The sequence below is a fragment of the Lycium barbarum genome, chromosome 7 (assembly GCF_019175385.1).
Source record: "Lycium barbarum isolate Lr01 chromosome 7, ASM1917538v2, whole genome shotgun sequence".
In the NCBI taxonomy this organism is placed as follows: domain Eukaryota; kingdom Viridiplantae; phylum Streptophyta; class Magnoliopsida; order Solanales; family Solanaceae; genus Lycium; species Lycium barbarum.
Window position 1 is genome coordinate 133,053,149 of NC_083343.1, and position 22,376 is coordinate 133,075,524.

The window sequence follows — 22,376 nt, forward strand, 5'->3', positions numbered from 1 at the left end:
AAAAGGAAGAAGAGAATAAGTAGGAAAATTATTATTTAATATCCTATTAAAGATCATTAAAAACCACGGTTAATATCCCAATATGTTGTTCTCTAGGGATACTACGGTTTAATTTACCGGTAGGTTATGTATTTGTTAAAGAAAAATAAGAACACAAGAAAATTACGTTATTTAGTAAAGTTATCGTTTGCATTATTCATTTACAGGTGATTACATGAGTATTTTTAAGATATAAGACTCTTCCTCAACTAATTTATGTATTCATAAATTCTTCCTTATTTGATAAAGTAACACCAAAAATAGAAAAATCATAGTAGGAACCTTTCGTGCCCCTAAAGTTATATTTATGTTTAGGAATTTGTGTAACAAAATATGACAGCAAAATTGAAAGAAATAACGTAGGAAACGTCCGTGCACTATAACTTCATTAGGTTTCACAGTCTTTATTTTGTGTTAATAAAGTATAATCGGTTTAATTTTGTATGACTTGATTTGTAAGTTAAAAAAAAACTCATTAAAAAAGAGCACGTAAGAAGCTAGAAATAAAGTTGGATTTGCGTATTTTGTAAGATTTCATTTTTATTAAGAGTTAAATAATTCTTTTTAAGTTATGCATTATATTAAAAGATTATTAATTTTTTATATGAATTTCATAATAAGTGCTAGGCTACACGTGCAAAGCATGCCCTTCATTAAAAGGCTCTACAATAAACAAAATTGTCATTCACTACTTTCCTAAAATTAGTATACATAAACGCTAATATATTTCCTCTAAAAAAAATGCAATATAGATTTTTGGAGAGTCCGAGCAATATAGATCATGAGTAAACGTTCCATTGGTTCACTCCATCAACAGTTAAGGCATTGGGTGTGGTCACGTGCTCCTCCACAATTGCTATCAGATTTAGTTAGAGCGACCATTAACTCTTTTGTATCAACTTTCATATGGAGAGACTTTGTGTACCAAATTGATTGTGCAACCATTTAGTATCATGCCAACATAATGAATATATAATGGATATATTGCTTGGTGAAAAGATTGTTATTTTGTGTTTGTTTTTCTTAGACTGTTCTTTTTACCACAGAGTATGGTGTTGGATGCATCAGACACGACTGCAATTCACTTAAATTGGGTAATGGCTGCATTGTTAAACCATAGGGATGTCATGGAGAAAGTCAACGAAGAGCTAGACACAAAAGTTGGCAGAAACAGATGGATAGAAGAGAGTGATATGACGAATTTGGTTTACTTCCAAGCTGTCGTTAAAGAAACACTGCGATTATATCCGCCAGCACCTTTGTTAGTACCCCACGAATCCGTAGAGGACTGTGTTGTACAAGGATATCACATTCCGAAAGGTACAAGATTGTGGGTCAATACTATGAAACTACAACGAGATCCTAAGATTTGGTCGAATCCTGATACATTTGATCCAGAGAGATTCTTGACTAGTCAAGTAGGGGTTGATGTTCGCGGTCAACAATATGAGTTCATCCCATTTGGCTCTGGAAGACGATCTTGTCCAGGGATCACGTATGCAACTCAAGTGACACACCTTGCAATAGCTCATTTACTTCAAGGTTTTGATTTTAGTACACCGTCGAACCAGCCTTTGGATATGAAAGAAGGGTTAGGCATGACCATGCTCAAAGTAAATCCTATAGAAGTGTTGATTACGCCTCGCTTGCCTTCTGTACTCTATCAATAGTAAGATGTAAATTGTTGTCTTGTTTGGTTATGTATGTACTTTTTGGATGTGTATTTACTTATTAAGAAACAATTTGAGTGCCAAATATCTCATTCTAACTGCAAGCATTAAAGTAGTAGAGTAAAACATAAGCACCTTTATACTTGTATGTCTTCATGTAAAAGACAACAATGTTTCTAGCGATATCTGTAGCCTATCTATGAAAGACATCATACGCAAAAAACTGAAATCAAGATTGAAGTTACAAGAACATGGAAGGCTAGTAAAATTGAAGTCAACGCGAACATCGTCGTGAATTTGAATTTTTAGTGGGCAACAGGCATGGATGTTAAACGCCGAATATGTTAAGCTGTGGGTCAAGACACCTTGAGAGACCTAAATATAAGCCCCAAAACAGGCAATTAACACCCGAGTACACTTAGAAAGCAGCCTTGTTCTGCTGCTCCTCTCCAACAGGTATGTCCTCGAGTTCTTCACGTAGTTAGCTTGGCATTTCCCTGGTGCAGGCCAGAAGCACGTCAAGTATAAACTCTTGCTGTCAGCTCAAGGTTTACTCACCAGCCATGGAGAGCATAGTCAACTCATGTCCGTAATTGCTTTAAAGTTGACTGGAAATTGCTCCAGTACAGCACATCTTAAGCAAAGCAGATCACCAAAGCTCTTGCTCTTATCCTTTCAGTTCTTGTCCTGGACAAAGCACTTGGCCATGATTTGAGGTCCAGTGAACGGTCAGCAACTTTCCCCAGCTTCCCCGACCCAAAGGGTTGTCAATAATGCAGCAAATGAGTCTTCATAGGGAATCAAAATTTGGTCCACACTGATTCAGGATGAAAAATATTGGCTTGGACCTCTGAATTGGTTTTCAATTTGGTGTATCACATCTCACACTCACAATTAACCAATGTTCTCAAGCGATGAACATGGATCCAATCCTTCCAGTCTTTGTCCAACAATAAAAGCATGCACCTTGTCTTGAATTTGAACCCAACTACATCCAGGGTTTTTCCTCACTCCCCTCAACTTCATCAACTCTCTGACACTATCAGCTTCACCCCACCGGCCTGCTTCAGCGTACATATTTGAGAGCAGAGCATAGTACCCAGGATGATGCGGCTGCAGCTTAAATAAATGCTCAGCCGCCCAAGAACCCAAGTCGACATTTCCATGGAGTCTGCATGCTCCAAGGAGCGCAGCCCAAACATTGGAATCCGGTTCAAATGGTAGACCAGTAATAAGGTTAATAGCCTCATCCATAAGCCCAGAACGACCAAGAAGATCAACTATGCAAGCATAGTGCATCTGTGATGGTTCAATGTTACGAGCAAGCATGTCATTAAAGTATTTCTTTCCCTTATCAACTAGTCCTCCATGACTACATGCTGATAGAACTGCAATATATGAGACTGAATCGTGTTCGACCCCATCCTCTCGCATGGCTTCAAACATATCAATTGCGGTATGTAAATCACCAAGCATCCCATATCCTAAAATCATCGTATTCCATGATGCTACATCCCTTTTTTCAATTCTATCAAAAATCTTATGCGAAAGATCAATCTGTCCACATTTGGTGTACAAATCCAAGAGAGAATTTGAAACAAAGAGATATTCATGAAACATTCTTCTAACCGCAAATGCATGGATTTCCTTTCCTTGTTTAATCGCTGAAATAGTTGCACAAGCTGAGAGAACTCCAACAAAGGAAACAGTATCATGCTTCATCCCTATCAGCACCATTTCAGAGAAAAGTACAAGAGATTTTGAGCAATCACTTGTTTGTGAATAACCAACAATTAGTATATTATAAGATATCTCATCTTTAAGAGACAAGTCAAACACATTTTGTGCCAGATTTAGACAACCACATTTTGCATACATATCGGTTATAGCATTTGAGACGAAGAGATCATTGAAAGACCCGTTTCTTATTGACCTGGCATGTATCTCCTTTCCGGAACGAAGACAACCAATTCGTGCACATGCAGGAAGAACATTTGTAAGCGTAACAGATGTCAGAGTTTCACCAAAAGATTGCATATCCCTGACAAGTCCTATAGCCTCTAACTCAAGTCTATTTTGTGCAAAATTTGCAATCATTGTATTCCATGACACGACATTTCTCGAATCCATTTTGTGGAATACAGCTGATGCTTCAGCTGAACGTTCCGATTTTGCATACATATCAATCAACGCATTCGCAACAAATACATCACACTCTAAACCTTTTCTTAGACAAAAACCATGAACTTCTCTTCCCTTACTAAACTTCCCAAGTTCAATCAAGACAGGTAACAAGCTTGAAACTGTAGTCGAATTTACTTTCGAACCTTCACTAATCATAAACCTGAAACTTTCCAACGCATGGTTATTAAACCCATTATGAGCAAAAGTACCAATCATTGAATTCCAAGAAACCTCATTCTTTTCACCCATCTCATCAAAAACTCGTCTTGACGACTCAACATTCAAACACTTCCCATATGCATCGACGAAAGCATTTCCAATACTCACTTGACAATCTAAACCTACTTTAACCGCATAACAATGAATCTCACTAACCATTATCCCATCTTCCAGCACTGCACAAACCGGCAATACACTCACAACACTTACCACATTCGGCTTAAACTCCGACAACAAAACCATCTTCCTAAACATCCCAATGGCTTCAAAATGACACTTATTATCCGAAAACACACGAATAACACTATTCCACGAAACCAAATCTCTTTCAGGCATTTCATCAAACACCTTGCGCGCACCCACCAAATCACCAAAACTTCCATAAAACACCATCAATGTATTATTCACAAACACATCATAATCAAAACCCAATTTCATCAACAACCCATGAACCTCTAATCCTTTTTTAACCTCGTTAAAATCCGAACAAAGCTTAATAACAAAAGGGAAAGTATGATCATCAGGTACAACACCACTTGTCAACATTTCATTATAAATAACAAAAGGGAAAGTATGATCACAATCTACAACACCCAAAATCACTTCAGCTCTAATAATGGTATTATACAAAAACGCAGAACGCGAAAAAGGAAGACTTTGATAGAATAACGTCCGTACAATTCTTGATTTCGACAAAAAAATGGCGTAACGGAGTATAAGAGCTGAGGAAATGGAAATGCTGATAGGAAGAAGGCCATTGATAATGGCAAAAGCGTGTGCTTGTTGTGTTTGAAGAAGAGATTTTGTTGTGGAGCATAATGAGAGAAAATCTCTTTCAGGCATTTCATCAAACACCTTTCGCGCACCTGCTAAAAATGGGTTTTGAGAGCATTGTGATTGTGAAATTGGGTATGAAAATTTGGGTGATTGAATATGGGTTTGTCGGGATTTTGTTCTAATGAAATGATTTACAGGTATACAATAATTTCGAACATGGTTGAACATAGATACTATACAATTGTAGTACTAACAAAACAAAACAAAAAAATGGTGTTTTAAGGAGAGCTATTTATGTAAGAAAAAGGCCAAAAAGGGATAAGACATAGAAACAAGCTAAATTATCCAATTAAACACTTAAATTATGCGAGGGTTTATTACCCTTGAGCTTCTTTGTTTGTATTATTTAACTCTTTGAATTATTTTTTCATATTATCAACTTCATTCACTAATTATCTAATAAAAAAAATAAGTTAAAATGTTGCACGTAAAATCACACACATAATGAGAGAAAATCTCTTTGAGGCATTTCATCAAACACCTTTCGTGCATCCATCAAATAACCAATTTTATTACCATGAACTACAAATCTTTCTTTTGGGTTTTGTGATCATTGTTATTTGGGTAATTCAATGAGAGTTTGTAGGGATTTTTTTCCTCATGAGAATATTGAAAGTTATACGAGCAGTGCCTAGTCAAACTAGATACTTAAATTGGAACAGATGAGGAATTTTACCAGATACTTCTGTTTCATAATTTGAAAACATTTATGTGCGTGAGTACAAAAGTTTACTACATAGATAAATTAATCACATAAAATATAATTTCTTCTTTAATTAACATTAGAATCAAATGGAACATGGGTGTGGTTTTACAACTTAGTGATATTAATTTGTATAATTAAGAAGGTTATATATTTTAAGTTTGTAAGTTATCTACATAACATATACTTGAGAATATTGGCAAATGATTTTCTAAATCTTTGAATCTAAAATGTCTAATAGAAACTTTACTATATGTTCGGGATGCTCAATTGAAATATACTGTAGTTCAGTGTTCAAATGAAATCTATTAACAAGTTTATTGAGTTGTCGATGTATTCTGTCACGAAAAATTGACCTTTACCCTATTTTTCACCTTTGTAAGGGAGAATTTCATATATTATGATTTTTTTTCCGTGTGAATTCGAATTTATAGTCGTTGCTCAATACAAATAGGGAACATCGGGTAGGAAAAAAAATTTAACTTTATATCACAATCTTTAGATAACAATCTCTATATTATTATTTAATATGTCATGATTTAACATGTAACTTGAGGGTATATTTATATATTATCAATAGTAAAAAGAAATTAGACTAATAGCCACTAAAAAAATATCATCAAAATTTTAATAAAAATTCGAATTTATAATTTTAAATTAAATTGGTATAATCATAAGGACTGAACGAAACTGTACTAACTGTATTATAAAAAAAAAACTCTTTTTTTTTATCCATTTTATATGAGATTATTGTTAATATTGATTACTTTTAATATTTTCCATTTTGAAAGATCCCCTCTTTTTCTTGGTATCTGTGCATATCTCCATGTTTTCACAACTGATTCTATATTTGGGAACTTTCTTGAAATAATTTGCTTCACTTTCAAGTTGGTTTTAGGCTTTTTTCAAGAATAAGAGATTTGGGCTTACTTGAAAAAGGTAAAGATTGAACCTTTATACATTTTTAAGTGTTTCTTTGAGCTTGTACACTTGCTTTAGTATTTAAAGTTAGCATCTTTTGGTTGATTATTTACTGTATCTTTAAAAAAAAAAAATCCTCATTCTTTATCCATTTTATATGAGATTATTGTCAATATTTTCCATTTTGAAAGACCCCCTCTTTTTCTTGTTACTATGTATATCTCCATTTTGGTTCTGTATTTGGGAATTTTCTAGCAATAATTTGAATTGATTGGTTTCACTTTCAGGAGGGTTTTAGGTATTTTTTTTCAAGAATTAAGAGATTTGGGCTTACTTCTACTGCTATAGTTTCATTACCAAATAGGTAAAAATCGAACCTTTATACATTTTTATGTGTTTCTTTGAGCTTGTACACTTGCTTTACCATTTAAAGTTAGCATCTTTGGGTTGATTAATTACTGTATTTCAAACGAAAAAAAAAACTCATTTTCATTTTATATGAGATTATTGTTTATACCGAGAATGGAACTGATAAAGTATGGGTAAGGTCTGCATACATCCTACCCTCTCCGACCTGTGGAATTACACTGGGTATGTTGTTGTACTGAGAATGGAACTGTTTTTTTTTTTTTTTTTTCCTTTAAATATTTTTAGTCATAGAAAATGGATTGTAAGTTGTTAGGGAATATGCTAATCCAATTATACTCTTACCCAGCTTATTATTTTGCTCGAGAATGACTATAAAGGCCAGTTTAGTTCAAAAGATAGGTAACACAATTAAGGAAGTTGTAAGGAATAAAGGTTCAACATGGTGGTATACACCTCACATGGCTGCAGCATCTCGTGCCATAACCGAACGGATCCCATTGGTTGATATTCTCCTTGAAGTCAGAGATGCGCGGGTATGTATAAACCCTAGCGTTCGTGGATATTTTACTTTACATTTTTTGCCTGGTATGTGGTTGATTAAATGTCCGAATAAGCTTGTTAGTATTATCTGGAAATGTTTTGTTATATGACTTGGTTTTTGGATATATATTACTCCCTTCATTCCAGCTTATGTGAAGGTGTTTGACTTGGCACGAAATTTAAGAGAAAAGAGAAAAGGGAGGACTTTTGAAATTTGTGGTCTACAGTAAGTCATAGAAATTTCGGTGGCTATAAATCATTTCATTAAGGGTAAAATAGAAAATTTTAAGCTAAATTGTTACTAAATATGAAAATATGTCATTCTTTTTGGGGCTGATTAAAAAGGAAAGAGAATCACATAAATCAGGACGAAGGGAGTAAAAGAATTGACAAAATTGTCAATGGCATTCATGGTGGGGATTATGTTAAGGACTAAGTTATAATTCGACATATGCTCAATCATGTTCCAGTTCCTTTATTTATATGCTTGTATATCTGTCATCTATTTTTTAAAATATTTTCCCCCTTTGGCTTTTTCTCAGATTCCTTTATCATCAACATGTGAGCTAATTAAGCATCATTCACCTTCCTCGAGGCGCATTATAATTCTGAACAAGACAGATTTAGCACATCACATTCAATTAAAGGTAATGCTTTGCTCTTCACTTTTGTGAGTTAGGCGTTACTTCCACTCCCACATTATTGCAGATTTTATGTCATAGATCCTTTTTGCTTGCCGCCTTTTACATGTACAGATTCTTACATTTGTTTCCTGCAGGAATGGCTGAAATACTTTGAGCAACAAAAGTGTCTTGTTTTTGGAGTCAATTCCCATAATAAGGATAACATCAAAGAGGTAATTGTTTGAAAGTTTTCCATAGTTGATCATGTTCTAATTTGTAAATTGGTACCATATTCTCGGTTAAATTGATATTTCGAAAAGGTTGACATTGTTTTCATGCATAAATTTGCAATTTTTTCCTATTTTGGCAAAATATATGGATTTGGATGGCATAATTTTGGTACATAGGTTGCATTGAGTATGTTTATCAATCTGACTAATTATAATAGAGTTGGCATTGATATTGTACTAATGAAAAAGGAGTAGGCTTTCATGTTCATCACTAGTTAATCTGACAACCTTCTATGTTGCATGTGATGCTCATTTGCGTCGGATATAAATCTTGACATATTGCAGACTTGCAGTTATTAAACTTTCTGCGTGCCAGAGTTCGAGAATTACCAAAGATTGGTCATGGAGATCAGACAATTACATTAATGCTTGTCGGCATTCCTAACGTTGGAAAGTCTGCCCTTGCCAACTCATTGCATCAAATTGGAAGGATCAGTGCAGCGGGTACATCAACTTTTAGTATAAACTGTTAGTTGTTAAGTTATTCTAGCTGTTTTTTCATGCTTCTCAAAAGAGTCTAGAATATAGAGCTTATCCGATCCAAACATTCTTTGATTTATAGAGAAAGGAAGGTTAAAGCATGCCATAGTGAGTCCTCATCCAGGAGAGACAAAAAATATTAGTGGCTTGAAGGTACTTATTTCTTACTTATAGAAAAAAATAGGTTTTTTTTTTTTTTTTTTTTTTTTTTTTTTTTTTTTTTTAAACTTTGTATTGTCATCATCCGGCTTAAACCAGAAAAGTTGTGATCTAGAAAGGTTAATATATCTGGATTTGAGGTTTTCTGCATAATTCTTTAGTCTTGTATTTCAGTCAGTGGATTTTAGTTTTTCTGTTTTCTGTATTTATTTATTGATGAAACTACTTTTGCAAAATCAGATCGCCAGCCATCCTAGTATTTATGTGTTAGACACCCCTGGTGTTTTTCCGGCTGAGATCCTCGATGCAGAGGTGTGCTCCAATCTAGCTTTAACAGGTACAATTTCCAGAACATTTTTTGTAATTAACTTTTGGATTAATCAGAACATAGTCACAGATCCCAGTTCTCTTATAGACATCAATTGGCACAAAACTAGCACCCAAGGTGTGGCCTAGTGGTTGATGAAGCGGGTTGGGGACCATGAAGTCTCAGGTTTTGCCTCAGACGGAGGCAAAAACACTAGGTGATTTCTTCTATCTTCCAAGCCTTGGTGGACAGAGTTATCTGGTACCTATGCTCGTCGGAGTTATCAGGTACCCCGTGAAATTAGTCGAGGTGTGGAAACACCATTATTAAAAAAAGGAACCGAACTTTACATGAGGAGAAAGTACCATGACTAGTGAGGAAGTGGGAAAAAGTTAAAGAGTGAATCTATAAGTGACTTACCAACGGAGATTCTACATTGTTTAATTCCAAATGCAGGTGCCATCAAAGACTGCTTGGTTGGGGAAGTGGAGCTTGCGGAATATTTTCTATCCATCTTTAACTCGTGTGATGAATACAAGAAATGGGTGAAGCTGTCATTATCAGGTGCTGATGATGTTTCTGAGTTAGAGAGAAGACAAAAGAGACAATATTTAACAGATCACACGCAGGTAAGCAGTTTAACAGGAAATGGACTATAATGTCTGTCTTTCCTTTTTGCTATATGCGGGTTCTGTTTCTTTAGTCATTTGTTATAAAACTACTCTTACAATTTTTTTCAAGGGCCCAAGCAACATAGCTTCAGGGAATGATCTATTTTTGTTTCGACAATGTGCCTATGTACATAGAAACATGTGATTAGAACATTTGATAATTTGAATGTTAATAAGTGGAACCTCGGTAGATGGTCTATTGGTCACATTTATGTCGATCAGCATCGATAATTAATGTAACATGAATATTATCTAGTTTTTACATCAACTCCTTGTTCTTTCCCTATTAGAATAGTTGGATATGACATCTGATATTATTCATGCAGGATTTCACTGTGAACAAAGTTCGAAGAACACTCTTCGAAACGGTTTCATCTTTCAATGGCAATCTACAGGATGAGGAAATTATGTTGCAACTGATCAAAGCAGAGTTTGCTGTTCTTGGCGATGCTTTTAATTTGCCTTCTGATTCGGATGATTATGTTCGTAAAGTGGCTGCTAAGCTGCTTAATCTGTATCGTACTGGAAGGCTTGGTCATTATACTCTAGACCTTGCTCCAAGCAACCACTTAGAAAGTCTAAGATGTAATGTTCTTAGTTGCGGTGCCTAAATGAAAAGACATGACAACTTTAGGGGACCGTCTATGTATTTAGCGAAATTAGTTTGATGATTTTCGTGCAATTATACTAAAAGTTCGATGACTTTTTCTGTAATTAAGCCATATTTAAGTATATTCATAGAATTAGATCTTGATGAAGATATCATAACTATTCTACCTGGTGGGAGTGTCGCAATTACTCGCACTAAAGGTTGCAGATTGGCAGTACTGGATGTTGTCAAGGAATCATTTTTTTTTTCTCTAGCTGAATTTGTAGTTGATATGTTTTAATTTTAGGGGTGTCAAATATGGCTTAAAAGATGATGGTCCGCTTAGTCCATCCAAAATTTTATTTGTTGGGTTTAAGATAATTTTTTATTCGGCTGATTTTAGCTTAACCAAATATAGCTCAATTCAATTCTAGACCATTTTTTAGATTTACTTATTGCTTGAGATTTACTTACGTGTTCACTTTTCTTCTATCATGTATCTTATAAGTTTGTCGTATGTTTGATATGAAGGAAAATATTTTTCATCAGAATGTTTTTCTTGAAAATATTTTTCACGGAAATTATTTTCCTCATAAATATTTTTCACAGAAAATCCACGAAAAAATTGTTCTCGAAAAATGTATTTCTAAAAGATATTTTCCCAGAAATATGTTTTCCTAGAAAATAGATCCTTAAAAAAAAATTGAATCAAGTTGGGGGAGGGGGGTCATGACCCAATCTATTTTTAGCGCATTTTAGCCCAAATAATTTTTGGGCTAATATTAGCCCAACTTATTTATTATCTCAACCCATTTTGATTGGGTCAATTTCAGCCCAACCCGCCCCTTTGATGCCCTATATTTTGCACAAAAGAAATATTGTCTACGTTCTTTGTGAAAAAGAAGAACGAAAAAAGAGAGAAAGATATACAACTATACAAGCAATGAAGCAATACATTAATATATGGTGAACAAACATATGTGATGGATCACATAAGAAAAATGTTAGACAAGTTTATTTATGGCCAAAGTCATAGACAGCCGCCTAAACTTTTCCACATATTCCTCATAACCACATAAATTGACTCTTGTTCTGATTGAACACATAAATTCCTCCGAATTTGTATCATATAAATATTTTTTGCTGATGTGACAAAAAAAGTGAAGCACACTCTCCTTTGGGCGTGTTAACTACTCTTAAATATTAATTTATTTATTTTTTGGTTAAAAACTTACCTCTTTTGAAAAATATGACTTTAATTAAATTATTAAAAAAAAAGGGTCCCTGCATTTTTTTCTCCACTTCGTCACCTTCCCCTCACCGCTTCGTCTTCTTCAATTTTTTTTTGTTCTTTTATTTTTGTTTCTTTTGATTCTTTAAGTAAAAATAATTTGTGAATTAGATGTTTCTTTTTATCACCATTTTCTTTATGTTTTCTAAATCTGAAAAGAGCCATCACCATCTTGTTTATCGGAAAAAATGGTGGTTTTATTTTTGTGAAAATAGGAAGAAGATAAAGATGGAGATGAGGAAGAAGATCGGTGGTGGAGAAAGGATGGGCAATGACGGGTGAAGAAAAGTAATGGATATTTTTTCGGTGGTTGGGCGGCAGTCAGATGGAGGTGGTGACGGTTGCTAATGTTTAAGTTTACTATTTCATTTTTTTTTACGTAAGTTCTTTTTTTAATAATTTTTAACCCCTCCTCTGTTACATGTCATTTTTTAATTGGTCATTTTGCCACTGCAAGTGTAATACACACATTTTATATTTTTTTCTGATTGTAAAAAAGATATCTAAATGGTACAAATTCGGAGGGATTTAAGTGTTCAATCAAAACAAGAGTCAATTTAGATGGTTATGTGAAAAAGTTTAGAGGGCTGTTTATGACTTTGGGCTTTATTTGTCAATCTCATAAAGTTGGTTCATCTTTTTTACTCACACAGCACAACCATTGTCACTTACTTTTTCATTATATATAAGTGAGGTGGGGGACGAACACAACTGTCCCACTTGTAAAATGAGCTTTATAAATTGTACACGCAATGAATGCTTGTATCATGAGCTATATAACTTGTACACTTTATTCAATTATTTTTATATCCCTCATAGACATATGTCAAAGTGTTTAATATTTTTATTCCCTTCTCATATATAGACGTATGCACTTCAAATTTAATTCTCCGACACATTTATTTCCTCCTTGTACTTTTACTTGTTTACTGTTGATTTTTCATATTCTAGCTGAATATTTATTCTCTTTTCATGTATAGACATATGCAGTTCAATTTTAATTCTTTTATACAAATTTATTTCATCCATGCACTTTAATATGTTCACTTTTGACTTTTCACATTCTTTAAGAATTAATAAATCTCACGTGAATATATGTCACAGTACTGAATATTTATTTTCTTCTTATGTATACATGTGTACACTTCTATTTTAATTCTCTGACACATATTTCTTTTCTCATACACTTTTACTTGTTTATTTTTGACTTTTCACGTTTTTGCTGAATATTTATTTTCTTCCCGTGAGCTTCACAAATTGTACATGCAATGAATGCTTGTACTATGAGCTATATAATTTATACACTTTATCCAACTATTTTTATATCCCACGTAGACATATGTCATATTACTTAATATTTATTTTCTTCTCATGTATAGACGAATGCACTTCAAGTTTTAATTCTCCTACACAAATTTATTTCGTCCGTGCACTTTAATATGTTCACTTTTGACTTTTCACATTCTTTATTTAAGAATTAATAAATCTCATGTGGATATATATATCATAACACTGAATATTTATTCTCCTATTATGTATACACGTGTGCACCTCTATTTTAATTCTCTGCGCCTCTATTTTAATTCTCCGACACATATTTATTTCATCTGTGCACTTTTACTTATTTACTTTCGACTTTTCACGTTTTTGCTGAATATTTATTTTCTTCCCATGTTTCTAATATATATAAGTGACTTGGGGGTACGAACACAACTGCTCAAACTTGTAAAAAAGCTTTACAAATTGTACACTTTTGACTTTTCACATTCTTTAAGAATTAATAAATCCCACGTGGATATATGCCATAGTACTGAATATTTATTCTCTTCTCATGAGTACACATCTGCACTTCTATTTTAATTCTCTGATACATTTATTTCCTCCGTGCACTTTTACTTGTTCACTTTTGACTTTTCACGTTTTTGCTGAATATTTATTTTCTTCCCATATTTCTAATCTAATATATATATATATATAAGTGGCTTGGGAGTATGAACACAGTTGTCCAAACTTGTACCAAAAGCTTAACAAATTATACACGCAATAAATGCTTATACTATAAGCTATATAACTTGTATACTTTACCCAACTACTTTTTAATCCCACATGGACATTTCTAATATGTCATAGTACTTAATATTTATTCCATAGATGTATGCACTTCAATTTTAATTCTCCGAAATATTTATTTCCTCCGTGCTCTTTTACTTGTTCACTCTTGAATTTCCGCGTTCTTAAAAAATATAATATGTGTGTGTCCAAATTACTTGTTCATTTATAAAACCAAAATAAAATTTACCCTTTCTAATAAATATTCTTCAAAATAGTCTATGGGAGAGAGATTATGACAAATGTCTAAGTGGGATAAAAAAATAGTTGGTTAAAGTGTGCAATTTATATAACTTTTAGTACAAATTGGCATTGCTATTGTTCGTCCCTTTTTCACTTTTAAAGTATTAAGAAAGAAGGTTTGTCAATACTTTACTTATCTTTGTCATGCCCCGAACCATGGCCTGGACGTAACACGGCACTCGGTGCCTGACTGCCTGTGACCGAGCGAACCACATGGCTTGCTGAATCATCATGATACATAACGTAAGCGGAATATAACATAAATGCATAATGAACCTTTATAAAATATGGTAAGTCATAATACTTAATAAAATACTTGTTTAAACATGAGTGAGCCAAAATGGCTATACGACTCCAAATGTCTGACATGACATAACTGACTTGTCTAGTCTATGAAACCTCTATCATGAGTCTGACTGGAAAATATACTTACTGGGACAAGGCCCCCAGCATACCTTTAGATGCAAAACTAAATAAGGAAATACAATGTCTAAACTCCGAATGAGATGGGGCTCACCAACAAGCTGGTACGTGCAAATCCTAATGAGCAGAGGCGGCGTCCTGTAAGTTCGTACCTGCATCGTGAAATGCAGGCCCCCGGGCAATAAAAAGGGGACGTCAGCACATTGAATGTACTGGTATGTAAAGCAACTGAAAGAAGTAACATGGGACATGGAATAACATGATAAGAACTGAAACTGAAAACCTGGACATGAACATGAGCATGAGTATATATATATATATATATATATATATATATATATATATATATATATATATATATAACATCAGTAACAACATGATAAGTAGGGAGAGCAATAACTTATAATCGATCCATGGTCTGATGCTTGCGTCCCGCCAGCAGAACACTCAGTCCTTGCCAGGGAACATGAGATTTGATATAATATGAAAGGATCCAATCATTATGAGAGATCGTCCGGGATATGGGTGGAGCGATCCTCATCCTACGGTGGCTATGTAGTTTCAGGCTATCTGAAGCCCTCCTCGGTAATTAATGCAACTCCCAAGACATGAACATGAAAAATAGTGGCACTTGCTGCCCATGGTATTTCATGAATCATAACTTGCTTGTACATAGTGTTCATGAATCATAACTTGTAAATATAGTCTCATAAGATAACTTGTCATAGTCTTGCAAAACATGTTTTTGATGCATGAGTAATAACAATAGTTCATAATCATATATATATATATATATATATATATACTTGACTTGAAAACATGCTTGTAACTTGCTGGATGAAATCATAAAGTTTCATATAAACATAATGAGAACACATGAGGAAGAATTCATGATTCATGGATTAAGCTAGGATTTCCTAATAACCGTAATGGAAGATTAGGAATGCAATAACGAATATAGATACAAAATTCATGCACATAAATACATAATTATGGGCTACCAATATGTTTGGTTTAATGCCCTAGGATTTGAACTTCATGGATTTTACGAAACGGATCATGGGGAAGAACATAGAGATTCCCACATATGGATGGAAGTTCTACATACCTTAACTTCCAGCTTTTGAGTGTATCACAATGTCCTTCAATCCCTTCAACTTTAATCTATAGCAATACAAGTCGTAGAGACTCAATATTAGCAACAATATCCATGCTTTGTTCATCTAAGCATTTTATCAAACACTTGGTGGGCATGAAGCTCCACAACCTTCATTAATGGTGTTTTCTTCACCAAATCCCCATTCTATTGCTTCTAGCTAATTCTACAATCTCAATTAGATGTAATTAACATCATTCTTCATCACCCATATGAATACAACAATCCCAAGTCAACAATCCAACAACTCTAGCATAGTTCATATAATCCTCTTCATCAAACCTAATTATTATTCTCCCAAGAGTTCATCAATTCACAACTATAAATGATTTGGGAGTAGAAACATTACCTTTTATGAGTAGTCACCACGAAATCAACACCCCCAAGTTCGATCTTTAGCTTAAAATGACGGCAACAACTTGTACTACACTTTATCCTTCACGAGCTTCGGGATTCAGGGCCTTAAACTTGGTTGATTCTCTACTTTCTCTCTCTAACTATCCTATCTCTCACTTTCTCTCTCTAAGATCTGAAATTTGTGGGAAAAATGGGCTGCTAGGGTTAACATTTCCCTTATATACCAAGGGGAAATGGGTTTGACCCAACTTGAAAACGGGTTGGGACCTTCCTATCTTAAAACGTCTATATCTCCCTATCCTGATATCTCCTGTGAACCTACAACCTATGGTTGGAAAGGTATTTCAATTATCTACAACTTTCGTTCTTTGAGTTTTCCCAAATTCCCAAGTTATGATAGGGTTATGGCTTCCCGAAGTCAGGTGACCCGAAACGTAATTGCGGACCAAGATACGCCCCATGTTACGGTCCCTGTAACACAAAGGACGGACCGTAACTTGGTATCGTACCTTGGTGAAAATTTACAGTAAGGTTCTGAAAAATTTTCCCGTGTTACGGTCCGTAACACGAAGTACGGCCCGTAACACGAAGGACGGACCGTATCTTGGGGGAAATTTCCAGTGAGGTTCTGGAAATTTTCTCTGTGTTACGGCTCACTGTTACGGCCCGTAACACGAGTTACGGTCCGTAACGTCACCATAACGCAGACGAATTTTCCAGCGAACAGGATTCAGTCAAATGGGCATAACTCTTTGCACAGATATCTGTTTAATCCTCATAATATACCGTTGGAAAGCTATTTAATAGGGCTACAACTTTTATCAAGGAAGTTCTTCCAGATTCGCAACGGATCATGGAGTTATCGCTGCCCGAAATAGGCCTATCAACCATTTTCGCAACCGCTCAAACCTTCAGTTTTCCACTAGAACTCTAATGATATGAGCTTAAACTCAGTTCCAAGATGCGGGGTGTTACAATCTTACTCTTCTTTGTATTTTCTGATTATTGTTTATTTACATTATAAAATGTATTACTTTATATTTTCATTTCGGAATTAAAATTTGATGATTTACGATACAACATATCACATTTCTAATATGTCATAATACTTAATATTTATTCCATAGACGTATGCACTTTAATTTTAATTATCCGACACATTTATTTCCTCATATTTTTTAATTAATTTAATAAAAATATTTTATTAGTTTTGCTTTTAAAAAATCCAATATATACAGCAATAGTTCTTATGTTAGGATTTGAACAGTTAATTGATTGAGATGGATATCAACTTGTCGGTATACATATAAAATATTAAACAATTTAAAAGAAAAAAAATCTAAAATCAAAATATTAATTTTCCTTCACCTTCTTACTAATTTTCTTTTTTCACATTGATGAACAACTTTCATTGTCATGACTATGACAAATTTTTAAAAATTGTGCACAAAACACAAATCTTAAAGATAGGTTAATTAAAGTGAATAAACATGTTTGATCCGTGCAATATATGACTAGTATATCTTACACGTGACAAAGATGAAATGACAAAACAAAGGGACAAGAAAAATTACTTATTTGAATTGCAAGACCATTACCATTAAACAAACTTTTAGCACAATTAATGGACCAAAAGGAGTAAGAACTCTTATTCTGCAGTTTTTAGCACATATTTGAAAAAGAATACTACTACTTCCAACTACATTGCATCAGAAAGTTGAATTTACGACATTACAATGAATAAGAGGGTGAAATATGATTACCCAAAGGAAGAAAAAAAGTGTCTTGATCAAATACGAGTAAATACTAAGTAAGTAGCTTTGGAGAGATCAAACTTTCTGTATAAACGAATCCGTTCTGAATACGTTCCAAATCAGATTGAGGCCATAAGTCAGATGATTCTTTGGATGTCTTAAATACAGAATCAGTACGTAGCAAATTTCTGCAACAAAGTAACACTTCACCATCTGAAAACCTGTATTTCGGTATGATTGAATAACCATCGGTACCTTGTTTAGTAAACAATTGATACCAAGATTCCTTGACACCATAGTCTTTCATTACCCATAAAGTGTACTTCCTGATATGAGTAGAATAAACACAAAGCATTCCTTCAAATACCGAAACGCCATAGATTATGTTATCCATGTTGAAACCGTCCAAAGACATTCCCTCTGGCAATGGAATTTCTCCGTACACCTCATTTGAAATACTAAAAGAAACCACAGAATTATTAAGTGACGAATCAAGCCAATGAAATGCTCCATGTACAAATGCCAAAGAATCCATATCAGTCAACACGGGGTAAACACCAATAGGATGTTTCTCAATTTTTCTCCAGGAACCACTTTTCAGCGTGATAATTTCATTGCGTGAGGCGCCATCAATCTTCAGGATCTTATAGTCATCACTAGTCAGGTCATATCCCAATCCGCAAATATAAAGTCTTTTAGGTGAAAAACTTGGATCTGGAAGTACTATTGATTCTCCTGTGGAGGGGTTCCATAGCAAAAGTATGTGGTGTTTATACTCAGGATAATTACCAATCCCAATAAGAGCCAAGCCATTGTAACAACAGTATAATCTGCAACTCCATGGTTTACGGTTAGAAGGCCAATCAAGCTTTTGTATATCCTCAAACAGTCGAACCGACGATAAAGAGGAACAGTACAAGGAAAACTCGCCATTCCGTTGGCTAATAAAAAGAATCTTTTGGGAACTTAGGTTATTGATTGCACGATTGAGATGCTTCATCGTAAAGTAAGACTCGGAGATTAATGTCATCCAAAATTTTGAAACACATTTGAATCGAAAAACAGGCCGCACAGGTAGCCTGCTGAGGATGTCCATAATTATTTCTTCTTGCAAGTGAATTCCCATAGCCCCATCAACATCCAACCTCTTTGTTTTCTTTGACTGCTTCACAACTCTCTTCCCTGCCATTAAAAATTGTGCTTAGTCCCATATAGACCATAAAACACAAGCAGCAGAAGTGCGGCTGAGGCAAACATATCTTTTCCTATCTGAAATTTTGAGTATATGAGTTGTGGGTTCTAGAAAAAACAACTTATTGGGTTCCGAAAAATTATATACATATTAAGAGGGGTGGAGCCAACATTCGAGTTATGGTTTGGGCAAAATCCAGTAACTTTGGCTTAAACATTGTATTTGTATGTTAATATATATGTACAAATAATTTATACAGAATGCCGTAAGTGGCTCTGCCTCTACATATTAAGTAAACTTCTTAACACAAATACAGGACTTAAACGTTACCCAATACTCTAAATCCGCCCCAGTATGCAAAATTTAAGAGGTGCATAAAAGCTAACTCTGATACTGCCGTTAGAAGAAGGTAAAAAAAAACAGAGAAAGATGCAGCAGAAAGAAACAGATACCATTGAATAGATTTGCCTTTCGTGTCATCTTCGAAGCTGCCTCTTCTCTATTGCTTTTGATTTGAATGATTAGGTTTTCTCTTTTAAAATTTTTATTAGTTTCCTACTTTTGATATGATATGTTATTTCCTCTTTTTTTTCCTCCTTTATTTTTGTTTCGGTAATTTATTATTTACCACCTTAAATCATTCACATTATAACGCTCCAACCATCTAATATTAAGTTGATATAAAAACATTTTGCTTGTTCAAATATATGAAAAGATAAAAACAACCATGTGTTGACACCCAATTTTGTCCCCCCTTTATTTAATTTACTCGGGCTTTCTAAATTTACTGACGAGCTAAATACTTTATTTTTCGCGATATTTTATTGCTACTACTATTAATATCACTACTTTTATTTTTCAATATTATGAGCATTACTTTATCACAAATTTTAAAAACAGTTAGTCATCGTTTCGTTTTCGGGTTCCGATTCGTTAAATTAATTACAAGACAACACTTTGCAAAATATTTATTTTTTACATATTAATTATTTATTGTCTTTACATAATATATATTTTACCAGTTACTAAATTAGAAGCCCGAAGATAATTAAATAGCGGAGGAAGGACCAACAAATTAATGGCCCAAAATACCAATACAATATTATTCCCTATCCAAATAAATAACCTACATTTTTATACCCAACCCACATTTTAAACCCCACATTTTCAGACCATGTTTAAATTAATGGGCCAGCCCAAACGGACCAGCCCATTACCCGCGACCCGACCCAGTCCATGTCACGACCCAGCCCCGTAGGCCGCGACTAGTGTCCGTGCTGGACACCCAAACGTACCCAATACCCCAAACCAGCATATTAGCAGATTATATGAATAAAAAGTCAGTCGACATTGCTAGTTATCGCAAATGAACAGATATAGTACATGGAAGCCGACAAGGCTATCCTAGTTCATAGCAACCCAAAACATATACAGAACCCACACAAGTATGTCTACAGACCTCTACAGAACATAACAGAATCATAAGACGGGACAGGGCCTCGTCATACCCCTGAATAACATACATATATACAATAGCAGCGGACTGTACCAAGGTATAGGCTCTGGACAAAAGAGCGCTCCAGAATAGCAGAATGATGTCCTATGCAGGCGGGTCAGCAAAAGCAAATTTGTAGTCTGTACCTGCGCGGCATGAAAACGCAGCCCCCGAAGAAAGGGGGTCAGTACGAAATATGTACTGAGTATGTAAAGCATGGAACGTAATAAACAAAGTCATAATCGAAACAGAAGATACAGAAAGTGAACGGAATATCCAGATTAGCAAAATGCTGATCATAAAGCATAAATAGTACTTACAGAAAACGTATACCATACCTGGTCCCATCACGGAACAAAATCATAACCGAAACAGGACGTACAGAAATGTGAGTGAGATGTCCAGAGTATCAAATGCATATTTTCAAAACATGAAGAGTGAGTACAGAAACATATGCCATATCATATCCGGCCCCTGTCAAGGGACTCGGCAGACAGAACGTGGTCACCCCCTGACGCTGGTGCCACAACACATAAGGATCAGAAAAGGGGAATAACCCCGTAGCATAGCATATCATATCAAATGGCCATATCAGATCATATCAGAATAGTGTACATGGCACATCATACTCCACAACCCATGTACATGTATACCTGCCCCCTCACATCGAGGCACGGCGAACAATGCAGTGGAAAACGCTTGAGAACATATCCTGGCCCGGGCTCAGTGTGGGAAACATTGAGGCATCCACGAATGGAGTAGTGAGAAACTAAATGCAATAAAAATACCATATATATATTTCCAGAGACTCAATGAAGCATATCGAATGACAGATCAAATCAATGAAATCGAACGGAGTCATAGTAAGTGAAATTCGAATGTCAAAATGGGTTACGGAAGCATAATCTTTCTGAGATCGTTCCCAAGTTTCAAAACAATTCATAAGGCTTAATGAAATATTAAAACAATTTTAATTTAGTAGTTAAAAGAGTAGTTAGAATATTTCTTAAAAAAAAAATGCTCGAAGACAAGTCATAAACACAAAAGGGTAAAATCGGAAATAGTGGGCCCACCTCGGGACAAACGAAGCGGTGGGCTCAAATTACGTATTTTAAGCTTATAAAGTCACCTACGGAGGTTCTGGGGACATTCCATAATTTTCTAGACAATTTGCGAAAGTTTGCACAATTCTTTCAATAAAGCATACTTATAGGGTTCAATTCCATTGAATGAAAAAGGGGTATTTTCAAATGCATATTCCGATGAGCAGAATACTTTCCGAGGCTCAAATCCGATCCTAGTACACCTAGGACATGCCAAAAGAAGAATCGGGATAGCCTTACATACCTTATATGCTCTTTACGCCTTTCCAAATTCAATTCCCGTTTCGCCCAAAATCTGCAATTGGTCACATTTACCAATTCTCAATTTCCAATCTTTAAGTATTCAATCTTTATTCATAATTGCCTACAGAAATTTGGGCAGCATCTCCCCTATACATATAGCATCCCCGAGAATTTAACTCGACCAAAACAATCAACAACAACCCAACAACAACATCAACAACAACAACAATCACTATAAACACAATATAACTTAACTAGCTGTCTTTCCAACATAATGTCATAACCTTCATTTCAACTTCAATTTCCAAACTAGTCTCAATGGTTTCACATTCATCATTAATCTAGATCATCACAATATAATTTGGAAATATTTCATATCATTTCTACGAAATATTCACAAGATATACAA

The 22,376-nt window shown here is 34.6% G+C and overlaps 4 protein-coding genes across 6 annotated transcripts; 2 read left to right on the top strand and 2 right to left on the bottom strand.

Annotated features, from left to right (window-relative positions):
* The first annotated feature begins 1,017 nt into the window (after positions 1-1,017).
* LOC132604570 (nicotine N-demethylase CYP82E4-like) lies at positions 1,018-1,857 on the top strand. The gene has a single exon (XM_060318127.1). The coding sequence runs from the start codon at positions 1,089-1,091 to the stop codon at positions 1,707-1,709; it is 621 nt and encodes a 206-aa protein (XP_060174110.1). The 5' UTR covers positions 1,018-1,088; the 3' UTR covers positions 1,710-1,857.
* On the bottom strand, positions 1,826-5,491 carry LOC132604568 (pentatricopeptide repeat-containing protein At1g18485-like). The gene has a single exon (XM_060318125.1). It carries the CDS (start codon positions 5,115-5,117, stop codon positions 2,604-2,606), a length of 2,514 nt encoding a protein of 837 aa, XP_060174108.1. The 5' UTR covers positions 5,118-5,491; the 3' UTR covers positions 1,826-2,603.
* Positions 5,492-6,424: 933 nt separating this feature from the next.
* On the top strand, positions 6,425-10,790 carry LOC132604571 (DAR GTPase 2, mitochondrial). 3 transcript variants are annotated; one of them, XM_060318130.1, is made up of 10 exons: positions 6,425-6,591; positions 6,861-6,937; positions 7,289-7,475; positions 8,025-8,129; positions 8,261-8,338; positions 8,689-8,839; positions 8,958-9,028; positions 9,275-9,371; positions 9,798-9,970; positions 10,339-10,790. In XM_060318130.1, exons 3-10 carry the CDS (start codon positions 7,308-7,310, stop codon positions 10,621-10,623), a joined length of 1,128 nt encoding a protein of 375 aa, XP_060174113.1. In that variant the 5' UTR covers positions 6,425-6,591; positions 6,861-6,937; positions 7,289-7,307; the 3' UTR covers positions 10,624-10,790. The 3 variants fall into 3 exon arrangements, with proteins under 3 accessions (XP_060174113.1, XP_060174112.1, XP_060174111.1); XM_060318129.1 differs by lacking the exon at positions 6,861-6,937; XM_060318128.1 differs by lacking the exons at positions 6,425-6,591; positions 6,861-6,937 and adding an exon at positions 6,953-7,164.
* Positions 10,791-17,986: 7,196 nt separating this feature from the next.
* LOC132601986 (F-box/kelch-repeat protein At3g06240-like) lies at positions 17,987-19,123 on the bottom strand. Its single transcript, XM_060315026.1, has one exon. The coding sequence runs from the start codon at positions 19,121-19,123 to the stop codon at positions 17,987-17,989; it is 1,137 nt and encodes a 378-aa protein (XP_060171009.1).
* Positions 19,124-22,376: the final 3,253 nt, after the last annotated feature.

What these genes read in the sequence shown, in the direction of transcription:
- LOC132604570 (XM_060318127.1), top strand. Translation starts at nt 1,089, where the DNA reads ATGGTGTTGGATGCATCAGACACGACTGCAATTCACTTAAATTGGGTA.
- LOC132604568 (XM_060318125.1), bottom strand. Translation starts at nt 5,117, where the DNA reads ATGTTCAACCATGTTCGAAATTATTGTATACCTGTAAATCATTTCATT.
- LOC132604571 (XM_060318128.1), top strand. Translation starts at nt 7,112, where the DNA reads ATGGGTAAGGTCTGCATACATCCTACCCTCTCCGACCTGTGGAATTAC. An exon ending in TTGAAGTCAGAGATGCGCGG is followed by an intron (nt 7,476 to 8,024) that starts GTATGTATAAAC and finishes GCTTTTTCTCAG; the next exon opens with ATTCCTTTATCATCAACATG. An exon ending in AAAATATTAGTGGCTTGAAG is followed by an intron (nt 9,029 to 9,274) that starts GTACTTATTTCT and finishes TTGCAAAATCAG; the next exon opens with ATCGCCAGCCATCCTAGTAT.
- LOC132601986 (XM_060315026.1), bottom strand. Translation starts at nt 19,123, where the DNA reads ATGGCAGGGAAGAGAGTTGTGAAGCAGTCAAAGAAAACAAAGAGGTTG.